This window comes from Onychostruthus taczanowskii, unplaced genomic scaffold (genome assembly GCF_017590055.1).
Source record: "Onychostruthus taczanowskii isolate IOZ18803 unplaced genomic scaffold, ASM1759005v1 scaffold186, whole genome shotgun sequence".
NCBI lineage: Eukaryota > Metazoa > Chordata > Aves > Passeriformes > Passeridae > Onychostruthus > Onychostruthus taczanowskii.
Genome location: NW_024499084.1, coordinates 379,833 through 398,691, shown reverse-complemented (window position 1 = coordinate 398,691; position 18,859 = coordinate 379,833). Strand labels below are relative to the sequence as shown.

The 18,859-nt window shown below is 38.0% G+C and overlaps 1 protein-coding gene across 1 annotated transcript in view; it reads left to right on the top strand.

The window, feature by feature from the left end:
• The first annotated feature begins 7,417 nt into the window (after positions 1–7,417).
• Positions 7,418–18,859, top strand: part of SLC27A6 (solute carrier family 27 member 6) — a 36,897-nt gene continuing 25,455 nt past the window's right edge. The window contains exons 1-3 of the mRNA XM_041401128.1: positions 7,418–8,407; positions 16,223–16,429; positions 18,533–18,691. Coding sequence (XP_041257062.1) covers positions 7,894–8,407; positions 16,223–16,429; positions 18,533–18,691 — 880 coding nt within the window. The 5' untranslated portion in view covers positions 7,418–7,893. The remainder of the gene's footprint in view (positions 8,408–16,222; positions 16,430–18,532; positions 18,692–18,859) is intronic.

Below are 18,859 nucleotides of genomic sequence, written 5' to 3'. Positions count from 1 at the left end.
CTTAAAAATATTCTCAGTGTAGAAAAACTGTTTAAAAATAACTGAACTGTTCATTGTGGAACCCTTAAAAGAGAAGCATATTGAATGGCTCGTCCTTTAGACATACCTCACACATAATTTTTCTGGTTTTGAAACCTCAAGGAGATGATTCTGGATTATTTACTAAAAATTACCTTGGAAATCTTCAAAATACTTCACCAACCACTAGTTTATGAATATGGTATTTGCAAAGCACATAAATGAAATAATTTTGTTATTAAATAAACACAAACAAAGATGGAGTAAAAAAATTGTGAGTACACTCAAAACTCCTTTAGAAAAGGATTTTTAGCAACTTCCAGACACAATCTTTTTCACATTGCAAGGCAAGAGCCCGAAATTAATAATAAGGCACTAAAACCCTTCAGAAAAACTGATGCAAAGAAATACTTTATTCTTGAATTATATAGGCATAGTAAAGACTTCTGAAATTTAATTTCAGGCAAAAAAATTATCAGTATGAAAGTTGGAATAACTGTCAGGCCCTATGGTGTAACTACAGCGTGTTGCTGCTTTCCTTACTGCCACTGCCCTTCCTTGAGTTCTCACAATGCAACGAGCCTATACCCAACTCTTAGAAAGCAATGTAATGCTGAGGGACAGGGCACAGGAAAGGGAACAGGACGTGCAGAACATTGCTGGCCTCTCTGGCCTTCCTACTGTGCCTTTCCACTTGTTCAATCTGTGTTGGAAGATGTCTGAAAAAGAAAAAAAAAGGAAAAAAGAAAAAAGAAAAAAGGAAGAGAAAACAGAAAAAAGAAAAAAGAAAAAAAGAAAAATGAAAAAAGAAAAAAGAAAAAAGAAAAAAAGAAAAAAGAAAAAGGTTAACACCCTCCCTCCAGCTCTTGCTGTTTTATCATGTGAGAAGTCTTCACTGAGCTACTTACAGAAAAGAACGCATGACAGAAGAGACAGACTTATTGCCACACTGAGCCTGTGCTGTCTAGGCAGAATGCTGTAGTCACTGCCATCACAAAAGTGAAACCCTTCTGCAGTTTGTGTTTTTTCTTGCTCCAGCTAGGCAATTGTCTGCTTTGATTATTACACAAGCTAGTCAGGCAAAAACTTTCCTGCCTTGGCATAATGTTGCAATTGCAAAAGCAACTTGTAAGGTGATTTCCCCGACCTGTTAGTTTTCAGTTATCATGGTTTGCAGACAGATGGAAATGTAGGAAAACATATCAACAACAAATTATTCCAGTGAGACCATTTTGGCTGGTCATTTTTGTACATCGTTACACAATCAGCTGACCTTGAGAAATCTTGCAGAATTTGTTTTGCTTTCAGTGGAAAGTAGAGCTCACTACCTTTGTTAACACAGTGGTACCTGAGCAAAAAGTATTCTAGAGGAGAGAAGACAAAATGGGATTATCTTGACATTTCCTGATATCTCACTGACCACTAACAGTCATGGAGCAAGTGGTCTGTCAACACAATTGAGACAAGACTACAAGGGTGCAAAAGGCCAACAGGCCAATTGTTATTATGTGGTTAAGGGACCGGTGTAGAACACAGGCTACTAACATAGATTTCAGCAAGTCATTTATAAAAAATGGCCCCTGCACACAGACATATCCTTAAAAATTTCTTTTTCAACATGATTTCTTTTTCTTGGCATGAAATCATTTTGCAACAAGATCATTCATATAGATGTAAGAAGTTATTCAACTCCATCCAGATGAAGTTTTTGGCAAGAAAGTCCCTTCCAGAAATAAAAGCATAGCTATTTACTCATTTAATGCTGACTTTAAAAGTGCCTATACTTGCCTTGTGGTTACCGTGTTCTTTTTTCTTTTATTACCAGACTAGTATTTGAAGATACCTACATACTTACCTCCTCATTTTTAAGATAACCACTTAATAACACAGACACACCCCAGGCAGTTAGAAACTAAGAAAATGGCCAATTTGTCTGAAATATTCATGGCTTAAATCTTACAAACAGCATAAAATGACACATACAAAAGATATTTTCTTTGCCCGTAGTAGAGACTGTATCACATAAATAAAAAGTAAATTGAATGATAGTAAAGTATGTGATTGAGTCACCTTATTTGTTCCTCATTAGCTTTCTTCCTACGTTTGTTCCCCATTAGCCTCATGAGGTTTATCAGTCAAGGTGATTGAATATGACAGATTCCATCTGCAGTTCATATGACAAATTACCTGAATGAACATAAAAGGGTTTTTTTTCAGAAACACTTCTCAGAAAACTGCTGAAGATATGAGGCTCCACTAGCTTCTTAGAACCTGCAAGAATCAAGTAACAAGCAGTGATATAAATTTGCCCTAATGGCCGTGAGCAGCAATCACTTGGGGTCTTCTCCCCTCCACCGAAATGCTCCAAAGGGTCCAAGTTCAGGGCTGGCAGCCACACCTGCCTGAACTGAGCTTTCCTGCCCTGTGGATGGACATTGTCATATTCTTGTCTCTAGTGCTACCTCTGGCCTCATCCCCTACCCTGGCCCTGATCCATTACCATGTCTGGGACTGCTGGCAGCTCCTGTATTGAAGTACCCCAGACCCCGGTGTGTTCAGGTGCAGCCAGACTGCCCCCTGGTCAGGGAGGATGCTTTCTGTGTTAGGGATATCCTCAGCACCTGTTTTGCTCCTCAGGCTGTTGAGTAGCTCTGCTGTTGCTGCTTGGTGACTCTGACTATGTATAATGGAGCCACAGGAATAGGAAAAGAGGGTTGTCTCTCCATCATCTCTCAAAGTAATCTGCCTCGTGAAGGGGGAAAGGGGAATACCAGGAAAAAAAGGGAAGCATAAAAGCATGTCAAACATTGCTTCCAGCAAGCAAAATTCATATGTGCCAGAAAGAGTTATTAGCTGTGTTATTAGCACAACAGTGCACCAACTCAATCCAGCAAACTTAATACAAGATCACTTTGGTTTAAAATATCATTGAACAGCATCTACGTGGAAGATGCTTGAGGAATGAGTCTCTTGCACCACAAAATGACTGTGGTTTCAGCATTCAGTTATGCTGAAACACGTGCAGAGAAGTACAAGTACCTGTAACTCTTAAGTGCTTTAAATTCTTTTCTCCCTCTTCTGTTGTAAGCTGCTCCTTGGGCTTTCAAGAGAGTAGTTTTCCCTCTGCATTTCCACACCACAGAAAAGGAACATGTGAGAAGAAAGCTAAGAAAATGAGTGGAAGTTTTTGCTACTGAATTTAAAGAAGTCAGTATTTTAGCATATAGCCCAGTTATACCAGATGGCAAAGTATTTCTGAAAATGTTGTTCCATATAGAAGACCTAAGTTCTTAAAGCACAGAGACAGTATCAGAAATGGTAGTACAAGTACAGGGAAGTGCTTCTCGCAAGAAGAGGTCACAGGAATGATCTATTATACCAGCTAACATTGATAATATTATGGTCACGGTCATCAGATAAAATTTCAAATGCAATCAAAGCCCAAAACAATGAAAGCACAAATAGGGGGCAGATGTTCTCTGGCATACTGTTTAACTGTGTTGCAAACAGAAGACAGAGGCAAGTTGAAAACTATCTTATGTGCGCCTGAAGGCACAGAAAGCAGACACCCTGTTCTAATCCTTTGAAAGATGAGTACAGCAGCCCTTTCACCTAGAAATTCAGCATGATAATGAAAACACTGAATACTTCCAACTGGTACTTACTGAAAACACCCTGATCTGAAAGGTGCTTATTTAAAAAAAAATATTTTAAATTAAAATTTGTCTCCCTAGCACATACCTACAAAGCAGAAGCAAACAATGGATATGGTAGGCATCTAGCTCATATGCGATTTCTTAGAGACAGTTGCATATTTTGAAATTTTGCTTATGATTTGCATGCCTCATCTGCTCCATGCTGTTTTGACACAGGCCAACATGCCAGAAAATTTCCCTGACAATCACTGGAAGATTTCTTCTAGACTGTTATGCCATCCTATTCCATGACAGCTAAGATTGTATAAAAGAATGCTTTTGTCATTTGACATACAAGAAAAAGGAATTGGGATACTATGCTCTGCAGTGGTAGTCTAGAAAAAATTTTAAGAATAATAAAAAAAATTAAGGTGCAGAACTTTCAAAAAAATGTTCAAATCACCCATAAGATGAGTCAAATTAAACTAGTGGTCAACAAAGTATCTATTTAAAGAATGTGCAAATGATAGCACTTCCTACTGAGGAGAAGTCTGTTTCCTTCTCTATTTCATTTCATGTCCTGTCTGGAGTTTCCCCATGTTTTCAAATCTTGTTTACCTTACACCTGAGACAACACCAGAATATCCTTTATAAAGGATTTATACTCAGATTCTACTTTTCATCTGGCTCTTATTTAATCTTTCTGTATGAACGGTGACCTGTTCTTTAGAGCCATGTAAAGTATGCATCCCTTTGAGACAGTGCTGTGTTTTATACCCGATGGGAAGGAGCTGTGGAATGAGTAAAATCAAAACCACTGGTTTGAGACTATCAGACCACAATGTGAAATCCTTCTGTATAATTATTTTGTATCAAGTGTATAGGCTCGTAGCTCGCTCAATTCACATCACTTCTGGATGACAGTGGGGCTGAACCACAACTCTATCTTTTCAGGACCAAAAGACTCACTATTGTGAATTGTGAACTCATTCCATCAGCAGTCCATGAGGTTGTCCTAGGAGCGAGAAAATTTGAATATTTTGGTATGCTTCTTTGGAAGCTTGTGGCTAAATTTTGCTGGGGTGCTAGTGTGTATGGCTCCTAGTAAAAACACATTTTCATGAATTCAGGCAAAACTACAAATTTACTTGTAGAACCTATTAAAAGCTAAATAAAATTAAAAATAAAATATGGGTGGTTTAAAATTATCTATTAATTTAGTAGTAAAGCTTTCTGTTAATAAAATTTCATCTACCAGAGGTGATATTTCTCTACATCTTTGAATGGTACAGAAGCATTTCTGTAATCTGTATTTTCTTGTAATATTAAGATTTTGGTACAGGGAAATGTTTTATCTAACCATATTAAAAAATACTTCCACATATGAATTCCACCAGTAGAAAATTAAACTCCTTTCTATTTCACTATTGGGTCATAACATACTTTCAGGCATCAAAATATTTCCTGTTGAAGCAAATTTGAGCAGAATAATTACAGCATGCTAAATAATTCAAGGCTCAGTGGTTTGTCTCTGGTACGAGTTTATGCATCCTACATAATGTCAAAAGTAAATTAGATTCCAGCTCATGACATTTAACAAGAACCTGATAAACAGATAATTTCTCATTATATTTTTGCGGTTTTATTTATTTTAAAACAAATATCACTACACTTAAAATATGAGAACTTTCTAGGGGTTTTTTTGAATTAACCTTTGGAATAGTTTTAATTAATGTTTCTTCACAATGTGGATGTACCACTTGCAAGTACGTGCTATGTTAGTAATTTTATTCTCATAATAAGATACATTTTTTCCCAGACAACTATTTTTTCCAATAACTTATTCAATGCATGTGGCAACTCATGTTCATATGTTACATTCAACAACCCATGCATGCAGATAATTGCATCTTCAGTGCTGATATGAAGTAGTTATCAAGAAAAAAAAAAACTCAGTCATTAAAATTCTATGCTGTTTACTTAAAAACAAAACAAAACAAATGTGCATATATTTCCATTGGATTAAGAATCAAAACTATTGCAGGTGAATTTAACTAATTCCTAACCCACCTGGTGCTGCACCAGCTACCATTTCACTTAGCATAGAATAGAAACTGCAGATCCTCGTGTCTTAATCTATAGTTGAGGGTCTTAAGGTGTATGGTTAAGCATGTGTCTTGACTAAATAACATGGTTTGGGGACATTGTAAGAAATTAATCCAATATCCCAAAGGAATTCTGGCACAGACAGGTTTTGAATCCAATTCCAGCATGGCTTCACCTGAGTTATGTGACCCTTCCATTGTCTATTGATACTTCTGGCATGTCTTACTCATTTTTATAGCACACCAGAAAATTACTGGAAAATAACATGTGTTAGAGAATTTTCCTGTTTCCCTTCAGGAGGACATAAGAAGTTAGTTATTGCTCATGTTTGTAAGAAACTTGGATACTGAGTAAAGAGGATCAATATAATTTCTATGTAGAATTAACAGGAAAAGGGACAATTCAGAGACCACAAACCTACAATTTGGCTTTGAAACTGCATATTTCAGAATACCAGTCTTTATGTTAAGATCTTGCTCATCATTTCAGTTCTTGGGGATTAGCAGCACTGATAACATCTAAGATACAAAATTCTTCCTCTCTGTTCACGTGACATGTGGCGACATACTAATCATTAGTCACTTTAGTAAATACAATGTTGCCTGGCTGATTTTTAGCTCACAGCACAGTATATTTAAAACACGTCTCTCGTATCTTATCATACAGCCCATTCTGTATTTTACTTTTGTGCTCTGTCAATTACCTATTGCTTTTCCTCTCACTCTCATCTGTACGCCAAGAGCTTTTCATGGACCTGAACTGCCGTGCCTCCTGCTTTCTTTCTGCCTTCTTCAAAGCAATCTTTGCAAACAAGAGTATCTGTCAACCTCTATCTGCCTTCAAATCAACACATAAGTATGCACCTTCCTTATGAGTCAAAGACTTTCCCTTTATTCATTATTTATGCACGTTTCTGTAGCAGTTAACAACAGCCAAACTCCAGTCAGTCAAATAACTACTGTGAGTTTTTGTACGTCAAGCACAGGTTAATGCAGCATTTAATCTGCCGATTAGTTGCTTTGAAGAAATTTAAAATACTGGCCTTTTAAGTTATCTCCACCTAAGAAAAGTAAACTAGAACTCTGTATTCTCACAGAATGTCTTTCTGGAAGAAGTGATTCTAAAATCAGCTGAAAACCTAAGTATTTATTTCTTCCTGTAAATTTACACCTAGCCAGGACAGAACATACACATCCACTGCACTTTCCAAGTAAGGAACACTATATTATCGATAAAAACCTGTCAGCCTACTGACAGTATCGCCTTTAAAGAGGCATGAAATCTACTCATAACCTAGTTTTGCACTATTTAATGTGCTTGAATTTGTTTTCAATGCGTGTCCAGTCGGCGTTCGTACAACAGACCTGTGTCTGTACATTCTTAATCTAATCAGACCTCGATCTTAGTGGTAAAACAGAAAAAAACAGAGAGAGATGGGAATACAACTCAAGTCTTCAGGTGCCGTTTCTCCTCCGCTCCTTGGGAGCCGAGCCTGAGGGCGGGTCCCGGCTCCGCGGGGCGGGGCGGGAGCGGCTGCGGGAGCCACCTGCCCCCAGCGCCTCCCTCCGCCCTCGCCGGGGCCGCGCCCGGAGCTCGCTCAGCCGCCGCCTCGGCCCGGGGCGAGGCTTCCTGCGCTCGCCGCCGCCTTCCCCGGGAGCCAACCCCGGGCTGCGGCCGCCCGGCGGGGCTGAGCGGGAGATCGCTCCTTATGCAACCGGCTCAGGGAGCGGCCGCCGCCGCCTCGCCGACAGCAGCAGCAGCAGCCGCAGCAGCCGCAGCCGCAGCCCGGTGCTGTGCGTGAGTCCCGGGGCCGAGGGGGAAGAAGGTGTCCGAGCTCAGCCGTGCGCGGGCAGCGCAGGCACTCCCGCCCCGCTCCCGCCGGGCCGTCCCGCAGATGCGGCGAGGCTGAGGCGGGCGGGGGCCGCGGCCGTGCCGTGCCGTGCCGTGCCGTGCCGTGCCGTGCCGTGCCGTGCCGTGCCGTGCCGTCGGAGCTCCCTGTCTCCCTCGCTCCTGAGCGGTGTTAGCCCGGGCGTCCCGCTGTGGAGGAGGTGAGGGCGGGAAGAGCCTCAGCCCGTGCTGGCGTTCGCCTCAGCGCGCTGCCCGGCCGTGTGCCCGGCGGCCCGGCTGCGGGGAGATGCGTGGCTGGGACGACCTTTACCCGCTCCCAGTGCCGCCCTCCTGGGTACCGGGGGCTGCTGTCGGGATTCTTTCCTTGCACTTCATCCAGAAACTCCTCTTTCCCTACTTCTGGGCCGACTTGAGATACCTGCTCAAAGTGTTGACCTATGGGCTGAGAATGGAGATGTACCGGCTGCAAGGGAGGGTTGTCACCGTCCTGGACAAGTTTGTGAAGCTGGCGGAGAAGCAGCCCCACAAACCGTTCCTCATCTACGAAGGGACCGTTCACACCTACAGAGATGTGGACCGCAGGAGTAACAGGATAGCACAGGTGTTCCTGCAGCACGAGGCTCTGAAGAAGGGAGACACGGTGGCCTTGCTGATGGGGAACGAGCCAGACTTCATCCACGTGTGGTTTGGACTGGCCAAGCTGGGCTGTGTGCTGGCGTTCCTCAACTTCAATGTCCGCTTCAGATCTCTCCTGCACTGTGTCAGTAGCTGTGAACCCAAGATACTGGTTGTGGGAGCAGGTAGGGTATACTCCTCATTCCTACATCCAAAGCTTATAATGTCACATCTCCCACATACCTGGCCCTCCCGATCGTTTGTTGGAAACCTGATTTAGAGATGTTCACAGAATGAAAGAAACACAGAGCTGGAACGGGCCTCAAGATGTTATTCAGCCTCTCAGGCAGAATCAGTTATATCCCTGCTTTGTAAACATCCATTTAACCTTTTCTTGAAAAATGTGTATTGCAGGAGAGTTTTCAGGATCTAGGTACAGCCTGTTCCAAGTGTTTAATTGTGTCAGTAAAAGTGTCTCTGAAAGCATTAAAATTACCTGTTAAGAATAATTTTCCTTTACTTCTCAAGTAGTCAGATTTAATCTTACTTAAGTCACATACTGTATTCTTTTGTACTACCTGCCCATCCTTCTACTGATCAAGCACACTGCAAAACTGGAAGGTCTAAACTTGGACTGTACAGCCTCTGCTGTTCAACTGTTTGCAGAGGTATGACAGTTTTCCAAGAATAGAGTTTCAGGTGTAGAGTACGTAGGAGATTGATTCATAATAGCAAACTTGGTGTTGGACTGTAGGAGAAACTGCTGGGTCTGAATAGGTATGGTAGTGTGTGTGTTGCAACTTTATGGAGTATTACATTTTTATTAAGTGCTTCAAAAGAATTTAAAATCTTGTTGCAGGCATCCTGGGCATTGTATGTTCAAATTGAGTTTAATTAGATAGATATGTAAACTGAAGACAGATCCAAAACATTAACTTGCCAAAACTCATTTATGATGAAGTGAAAGTGAACCTGCAAGGCTCAAAGACTGCACACAAGCTTGACATTTGATTGGAAGAAAATATTTCTAAATAGTGCATATTAATGTTGCCCCATCTCTTTAAAAGTATTGTTTCAAGTTTCCTTTGCCTCTTTTCTGTTGCACATCTTGTTTTACTGCTGTTACGCAAGTTGTGGGGTTTTACACTTATTACACCTAAATGATAGAATTTTCTTCCATCTGTTCTCTGCTGCTATGAAGTTGTGTTTTCAAAAATGCATTTAAGATTTTTCCCTTATACATTTTTAAATTATAAATCTTCTCATTCTGATTCTATATGGTTTCCTAGTTTAAGATGTTTGGTAATGAAAACAAGCCAATGAAACAACAGCCAATTTAAATATAATCCAAATACATGATAACAAGGCTTCTGAACTGGCAGCTTTTCATTTTGCGTTCTTTCTTAATTTTAAAAAAATCTTGTTTAGCTCCTTCTTATCAATATGTACTTTTGAGTGTACGGATTGAGGAAGGGGATTAATGTTCAGGAACGTTCTGCTCATTGACTGTGGAAAGGGAGAAAGTTTGGATCAAAGCTTGTATCTGAGAGAAGTTTTTATTTAAGTTAGAGGTAACTAATGGTTGAAAAAAGCATTTGCAGAGCAGCGCTAGGAACTGTGTTTCTCTGCTCTCAATTTGCTACCAGCAGCTGATAATGAGAGCAACTATGTTGAACTAGGTTCTTCTGGGAGCCTGCCTCTACTCACAAGGGAAGAGCTGTGTGCAGACAGCTGATACAGCAGAAATACCAACAAATTAGTCTCTCAGCTGGTATTTTATATTTTGGACATCTTACTTTATTAATGGCTTTTAGTCTCTGCTCTGAGTCTGCCAGTCCCATGAGTCTTCTCAGTATTTTTCATCAGGACTTAGAGGCTCTTTTTTATTTTCACCTGTGAAAGAAGTTAAAGTTGCTGGGTTGTCAGCTATTGACCACATCACACACGAGCCTCTCCAGAGGAGTCCAGATTTGGCAACTGAAAGTTTACACACAGACCAGTGACTGTGAGGCCTAACTCATACCACTCCTGAAAGAAACATACTGAACCTAATTATTATAGTTTATTATATTATATTATAATTATATTATAATTTTCCCCTAATGTTTATAAAAATTGTAGAGCAATGTTTAACACTGGGGTTACGCAGTCAGTCACATGATTCTTAGAGGTCTATTATCATTTCATTTCCAGTGTTATTGTGAGTATCAAGGGATTCTTCCTCATCAATAGACATGAGTTGTTAATTTTCCTCTTGTGGCACCATTTTCACAGAACTGTGGATAGTTTGAACATGGTATATTTTTTTTCAAAGTATTTACACTAAAATTAATCCACTTGTGGTCTAATATTTGTCATTGCCATAGACAGGCATTGTGTCTGGCAATTAAGACTGTTTTTCCAAAACCAGACAATAGTATGTAAATAGCAGTATTTCTGGATAGAGAAATTCTTTAAAAAGTATGTAGGTTTTTCACCCTCCACCTCCTCCTTCTCTTCTATTCTATTTCTTGCAGTAGTTACAAACTATATCTTCAGTGTTTTGGATGACCTTGGGTCTTAGTCATAGATTGCAACATGGGAGAAATTATCCCCTTAACAATTTGACTGCCTGTGTTCAGCAGGACCAAATTTGCTCTTGAAATTCTTGTCTGTAATAGCACATTACAACAGGAACCTGTGTGCAGGTTCTACTGTTATATTTCACTGTATATCTAGTTAATATTAAGATTTCATTTATGCTGAAGGGAACCTTCATCTGCTGCCTGAAACAATTCTCACCAAGGATTGTTTATGGCAAAATCTTCCCTGCTCAGAATGCTGATGTAGCGTCCTTTTGTGTGAGATGATTGCATCTTGAAGCTTTTCTGTACCTCATTTTCAAAAACACTTTTATTTTTTACAACTGTGATACCTCCATACAATTAGGCTTGATATTATTTATGGTTGCATTGTCTTCCATACCTTGTTCCGTTTTTCATGGAAAACGCCTGTTGTAAGATCATTCTCATATGCCTTTTTTTACTCCTGACTTTTGTTGTGTGCCTGTGTATTGGCAGGCATTGTGGTTTGGTAAGCCCATCCAATTAGTATTATCTTGTCTTTGCTTCAGCACTTGGAATCAGACTTTCTCCTGATCTGACAATTCTCTCATACTTGGATTGTTTTTTCTAACTTTACTTTGGAGTGTTTCAGTAGTATTTAAGTTTTGTGAGTTTGATATTGTTTTAATGTATTCTATGAACTCAGCAACTGAATGTTTTATTCTTAAGCCCCAGATATGTTACAAAAACTTCAAGGTTTCTTCCTCTTGTTGATTTCTTATATAAAATGGCTATCTCTAAAAGTGTGGGTTTTTTTTCTATGACACCGATGTTCTTTTAATTAATTCAGTGTAATCAAGTAAGTTTTTTTGTCTTCTTATCTAGGCTCTGGCTAAAAGGCAATTATAGATTCTATTATTTGCCAATATTTAGTCTTTCTGTTCCTTTCCAGTAATTCCATTTGCCTTTGTGTCAGAGAGAGCTTTTTTTACTTTAACTACTCTCATTTGTCTGATGTGTTCCCAGAGTATTTAGCTCTTGCTTTAATTTGTTGCTTAACCTTTTCACAGTTCCATTCCCAGAAGCATTTTCTCCCACCACTCCCATTTTAGGGAATGTTTCTTGAAAGAGGTTCAAAAGCTAGAGTTTCAAACTGCATTTTTAATAAAACAGTTGTTAACTAACTTTTAAGTCAATGAGGAACTTGTAAAAGAGAAAGAAAGAAACTGCATACTCTTCTCTTTCAAAAGCTCATTCTTACTACGTTACCAGACTATGCCACCATTAGTTGTTTAAAAGCTGCTGGTTAAACAGAGGAGGTAAGGCACTGCTTAAAATGAAGACACCTTTTAAGGCACTATGTCCTTTTTGGTGAATGTTTCTATTTGAAGACTTGCTTGAAGAAGGGATTACATTGAATCTGTTCTATCCTTGTATCTATAGCAGCATCTATATCAGCAATACTACTAAACAACACATACAGTTTAGTGACCCACCAGAAATGCACAAATTGAATTTATTTGCCAGGGCATCTCTAGTCTGCTCCTGTTGGGAACATCTCACCCCAGAGTAGGACATCCCAGACTGCCGTCATGACTTCCGATGCAAGGATTCAGCTGTTAAGGGATTGCTTTCTAAACTCCATGAGATTGATTTACATCAGTCCTGATAACAAAGGCTCTTAAGGGAGTCTACATGCTGCATGGACACGTGTGGGCAGCCTGCTCTATGTGGCTGTGCTTGAGGAGGGAAATCGGACCTAGGTGACCTCCAGAGGCCCCTTCTGTTCACAGCCATCTTGTGATTTTGCACTTCTGTTACAGAGGTATGTCTCCCAGCTGTATTGCATTTTTCTGGCAGAAGTTTTTACTCTTGAGGCACTAACAGTGCTTTTTGCTGCTGCTGAGTGTATTCTGAGCTAGACAGAAGCATGTCTATGTCCTGGAGAAAGAGAGTAAGCAAAGTAATTTTTGTATTTGTAAATTAAAGTCATTTGATGTTACATATAAGCAGAAGTCTCATCTGTCATGTTAGTCACGGAATGAAAAAAAAGAATGGATTCTATTGAAACAATCTTTTCTTATCCTTTTGGAATAAAAAGCTATCTAGACCTAAACATTTAGTGCAAGAAGACCGTAAAAAACCTGTGGAAGACACCTGCTCTGTTAGACACCATATCTCTGGTTATTTGCTCTTACTCTAGCCTGTGTTTTGTCCCAGGTGGTCTTTGAGGGGAAAAAAGAGCTGACTGTGATTTGCAAGGTGGTTTATATTTTGTTACCTTTACTGCCTTCAGTGGCACTTCAAGATACCAGCACTGATGCTGAGCCTCAGTTGACTTTTCTGCTGTTACCGCTTTGTGAGAAGCCATGCTGAGTCACTTGGGGGATCTAGTACAAGTAACAATTAGTTTCTGAGGCCAGACAGTGTGGGGAAGAGTCCGGACTTGATATAACTTCCTGAGCATATCAGCCAGGGTACACATCAAAGTTATGTAAGGACCATTTAATGGAGTTTTCTTTCTGAGTAACTTTCTGTTCAGTACAAGCTGATCTCATAATCTAATGTATTCCTTTCATCAGCGTGGGACTGTGTCCTTGCCAACAGCCTGCATGATCTCTCTGCTAGAAAATAACATAAAAACCTTTGTGCAACTAGAAGCCTGGGACAGCAGTTCAGAACATATTTTCCTTGCTTTCTCAAAATATGTAACTGAGTTACGTATTCATGTGAATATAAAGTAACAGTTTCACAAACTTTTACTGAATAATGCTTTTAAAGTAAGAGGAGGAAAAAAGCAAACAAAAGCAGAAAAACTGTATCCATCCTGATCAATTCCAGATATTTTTTCCTGGTCGGAGCCAAATAATTAGCAAATGGCAAACATTTGTATACCAGCAATGTAAACAGATGGAGCTTGCTAAATTTTGTGCAAGGAGACATTTCTTCCAAAACAAGTAACCCAAAATCTAAATATACTTCCATAGTGTAAAGAGTAAATAAGTATTATTTGAGTAAAACTCCAAGTTAAAATAGCAGAATTGCTTTACTGTAATTGCTTTTGTATATGAAGTGCAAATACAAGGTACCTCTAGAAATATACAAATTATAGCTCTTCCTATTATTTGGAAATATGTTAGTACAACTGAGAGTCATCTCCAAACACCCCATGTGTGTTCCAGAAGTAACTTTCAGTTTCTGGCACTTTGAATACAGCTGTTTTAACTTACCTTTTTTTTATTCAGGAAATAATTTATTGTTTCTGCTGCTCTATGCTATCTACTGAGAAGCTTCTTTCACTATAACTTTTAATTACAAGCTGTTCATGTATTGTTTCAAGTACTAGATTCCTGAGCACAGAAGAAAAATTATGCTGTGTAATAATTTAGTTGTTCAATAGTAGTAAAAAGCTCTGAGCCATTGGAGTATGTTAAGAGTGAGTGTTTGGAGAAAAAATTAAGAGTGTATATGTTTAATATGATGATTTATCTTAATTATTTTGGGTAGATGTGTTTCAGTCTACTGAAAGGGAACTGTGTCCTCATGTCATTCTCGAATCTTAAATTCGAGAATGTGTCTGCAGGGTTGAAATTAATAGTTCCCATCTTTCTTCCTTTGATGCACAAAAAGGGGAAAAAATAAAAAGAAGAGGCAAATCCTCTTCTTTTGACAGACTTGCATTGTAGATGAAGCCAGTGCATTAATAAAGAACGATAGAGAACGCTATCTTCTCTTACTTTTGAAAACAGAAATAAAACTCCATCTACTTGCAACACCTCTGTTTCTTTTACTAGGTTCTCAGTCTAACTTGCACCTACACAAGCTATCTTTAGTATATTCGAGAGACATATATGCGTAAAAGGAAGAAAAAAATCAGTGTAAGAAGGTAATATGTACATAGTTATTCCATCACACTTGGTTTATTAATACGTGTTAGAAATAGTACAGTTGTATTTTTCTATTCATTGCTTCAAAAAATTCCATAATTCCGTAGTACCACAGATAGAATTAATATGCCAATGAACCTTGGCATTCGTGGTATAAGGTTTCCTGCAGTTCTACTACTGTTCCTGACATTATTGTTTGTTCAGATTTTTTCACTCTGATGCTGTCTATAGTGGGACTGTACTCCAGTGATTCAAACAGGATGCTATGCATCTTTCAGATTTTTAAAATTATTTGGGTGATTTCTTCCTGAAATCATTCTGCAGTACTAGGAAGTTAAAAACCAAAAATTTTAATGTTACACTACATCAGATCTATTTGCTAAATATACATAAAATATATAAAACTTGTACTCTGTAGGCTTTAGGTTTGTAAAACATGTTTAGTTGATGATAGTAGGCTGTATATCTGTAATAGCAACTGTATGTTATTGATTAAAATAACTACATCAGTCTGTCATTATTAAAGCAGCTTTCTAAAAGATTAAAAATCTTCAGTTGTTTTGGCATAAAATTTGTGCATATGGTATCCATATTTAATATTTGTGAAGTGAGTTTGGAGTTGATGTCAGGGTTTCAAATGCTGGCTCTGGCAATGCCTCGTTGTGAGGTTCTGGGTGAGTCATTGTCAACTTTGTGTATTCAAGTTTATTCAACTTTGTTTATTCAAAGTTTATTCAACTTTATTTATTACAAGAATTGAGATAATAAAATAAATTTATACCCACAGGTATATTTGTAAGATTAATTACTTAGACTGAGATGTATCAAAGCCCTAAGGTGTAAATGAGTTCTATTGGAAACAGTATTGTTCCTGTTCTTGGTATGTTTCCTGAATTCGTACTTTAATGACTGTGAGTCTTCTGAGAAAGTGACATTGTAAAAATGCTTCAAAATATAAATGCCAAATAGATTATTTAAGGATTGGCTTCTCTACATATTTTCTTTTTTATTTACTGTGGGAATTTCTCTCATAGTTTCTTTCCTGATAAGCCAACAGACTAAAACTTTGTTAAACTGCTGTTTATTTTTAAATTAGTCACTTCTGTGCTTTTGAAAAAAAAATAACTCTCAATAGGAGACTGCTGTTGAGGGTGTCCAAGGAAACCTGTACTGTAATTATCAGTTATGTATATATCTGCCTCCATGGATTTCTCTAAGATTTATTTGAGGTCGAAACTTAACCACATTTCATTATGGTCTTAACAATGACTAAGGGTTACCTAAAATCATGTGGACAACAGGAGCTAGTAATCAAGGCTCACAAGTTTGCTTTGAGAGCTAGTTGACCATTCGACTATGGGATGGGATCAGGGTATTTTTAGCACATTATATCTTGTTTTCAGTGGATTTTCTTTCTAGTTCATCATTATTTTATTGACTCTGTATCCATGGAGGTGACTTGCATTTCTCTTTCTACTATAAAACGTAAAAGTTTAAGGGAAAAAATACTTTATTTTCTAGTTTTGTGAAGGCATAATGGAATTAACATTATTTCATGTTAATTTTTAAGATTTGCTTGGGACATTGGAAGAAATTCTTCCTAAACTTCAAAAAGATGTTAGTGTTTGGATAATGGCCAAGGACTCCACGCTTCCAAATGTGCATACCCTTTTAGACAAAATAGAAGCTGCATCTGAAGACCCTGTTCCAGTTAATCGATGCTCTGCCAACAACCTCAAGTCAGCTGTTTTATATATATTTACTTCGGGAACAACAGGTACAGATCTTTTAAAGAGTCCATGTTTTCCTTCAGCTTTCATCTAGAAACTTGAGTTTCTGAAACTGTAGTATCCCAATAGCAAAATGTCATGGTTCTCATCTAGCAGCATTACAATAGAAAACCGCCCATATTTCTTGTGTTTCTACTTGGTAGTTTATGGGTTTCCCTTTATTTTTTCCCACCACATTGTACAAATACTATGAGAGGCTTTACCTCTTATTACTTCACATCTAAGGTGTTTATAAAATATTGCTTTTTTGGTGGGCTTACAATCATAATAGATAGTATTTTTGTGACCATGTAACACTGCCTAGCTAAAGTTATTAAGATTTTTACCTAGAACTTTAAAAAAGAATCTTGAAAGACACAAATAGACATTTGTTTTTCTTTCATTAAGTCATGTTTTATGCAGGTCACTGTAGAGACAGAAAATAGGATTAAGTTACTAGCCTTTTCGTTTAGAAACAGATGTCTGAATTGTGCTCCAGCAGCTAAGAAGCTAAGACTTAAAAAAACGTGATCACCGACGTGAAAGGCAGCATTGTTTTTAAGCTGAGTGGATTGGCATTCTCATTCAATTGAACACAACATTTTTAGCCACTTAAGATTGAAAATGCATATGTGGTTTGAGGCTTTGTTCCTTCATACAAATAATAATTTATTTGCTTCAGGTTCTCAGGAAAAATTAGGAAATAAGAATATCAGTATCCAATAAAAAAGTTAGGAAGTTATAAATATTGTCAAGAGATGAGGTTTTATGTGTAATACTACTAATAGAAATATGCTTAAGCTTGCTTGTTAAGAGTTGGGAGTTAAATTAGCTAAAAAAAAAAATACAGAATTATCCAGGTGGGATGATTTTGTTCTTACAATTAGAGTATCTGTGTGAAGCGTCAAGTTTCAGTTATGTGGAATTTCAAGTCTTTTTGAAACTTTGTATGAAATACATGAAGTTTCTGTATGAAGTTTCTGAAGTTTTTGTATTAAATACATTGAGTTTCTGTTATGTACTATGTAACTAAAATCATAATGTTTGTTTAGTCTGAAGAGTATGGAATAACTAATTTTGAGTTACTGAACATTTTCACATTCTTTGACTGATAATCTTAGTTAAAAGAAATGAGTATTTTGCACAGTCTGTAGTAATCTCTCTGTAAAGGCAGAAGTAAAAACTCAAGAAAACTTCTTACTATAAACAATTTATGGCAACCTAGGCATATTCCCTTTTCACTTAAGTGTAGAAAAGTGGAATAGCCTGGAGGGTAGCTCGACTCTGCACAGATTATACTTCCAGCTCTAGCTAAGTCTTAAAATGAACAATAGCATTGCAAAAATAGGTGAGAAAACTTTATGAATCGTTACATTTTTTGAAATATTGAACTATTCATCATCAGCCTGACTCAGACTGAAATTTGTGTGTGTTTGAGAACACATATATTATGCAAGATCATATCCCCTACTCAGGTTAATAGGTACCAGAGTAGTAGCACAAGAAGCTCTTGCCTGTGAGTCTGCATGTTGCTGAAGAGAAATGCTGTGCTGAACTTGAAGAAACTCATCCAGATGAACCTAACTGATGTGGTCTTCTCACAGATTTTTTCTTTTTTGTTAATTTGTCATAGACTTCATAGAGTTCTAAAACAAATAGAAGGATGTATGATTCTTAGATAAGCACCTGCTGTGTGACCTACTCTGTGTAGATCCCATACCTTTCTTGTTTACCTTGACCTTGAGCAAGACCTGGTGTGATGCCTCTTTATATTAAAAGAAGTCCATATCTACAGTAAATTTTTTGTTCCTTCTTGCTTTATATAATTTGCTAGCAGCAAACCAATGAGTTTCTTCAGGTTTACACTTATTTGAATGGATGTGACATCAAACTAAAGAGCAAAGAGATGAGGTTACAAACTGGCTAATCTTTATCTGTACAGAAACATGCAATATTGTATTAAATAGCCAATTGTCTATTTATGGCCATCTAAAAAGATGGTTGACAATTTGGTTACAGAAGTAAGAATTGACTCTTTTATGATTTTAGAGACTTCATACACAGATTCCCTTTAAGAAATGCTTTAATGCATTATTTTTATTTTATTACAGGTCTTCCAAAGGCAGCAGTCATTAGTCATTTACAGATTCTTAAAGGAGCTGCTGGACTGTGGGCTTTTGGTGCCACGTCAGAAGACATCATTTATATTACTTTGCCTCTTTATCACAGTGCAGCTTCTCTTCTTGGCATTGGTGGATGCATTCAGCTGGGTAAGGCTTGTTTGCTTTTGTTATTAATAGAGAATTAATTATTATAAAAATGTCTAAAACACACTTAGGTTCACTGCCCCTAGGGAAGCTAATGCTTTGCTCAAACTCACTGCATAGTCTTTTTTGGAATAGCTATGTATTTTGGGCAGAGGGGATGCTTTGTACTAA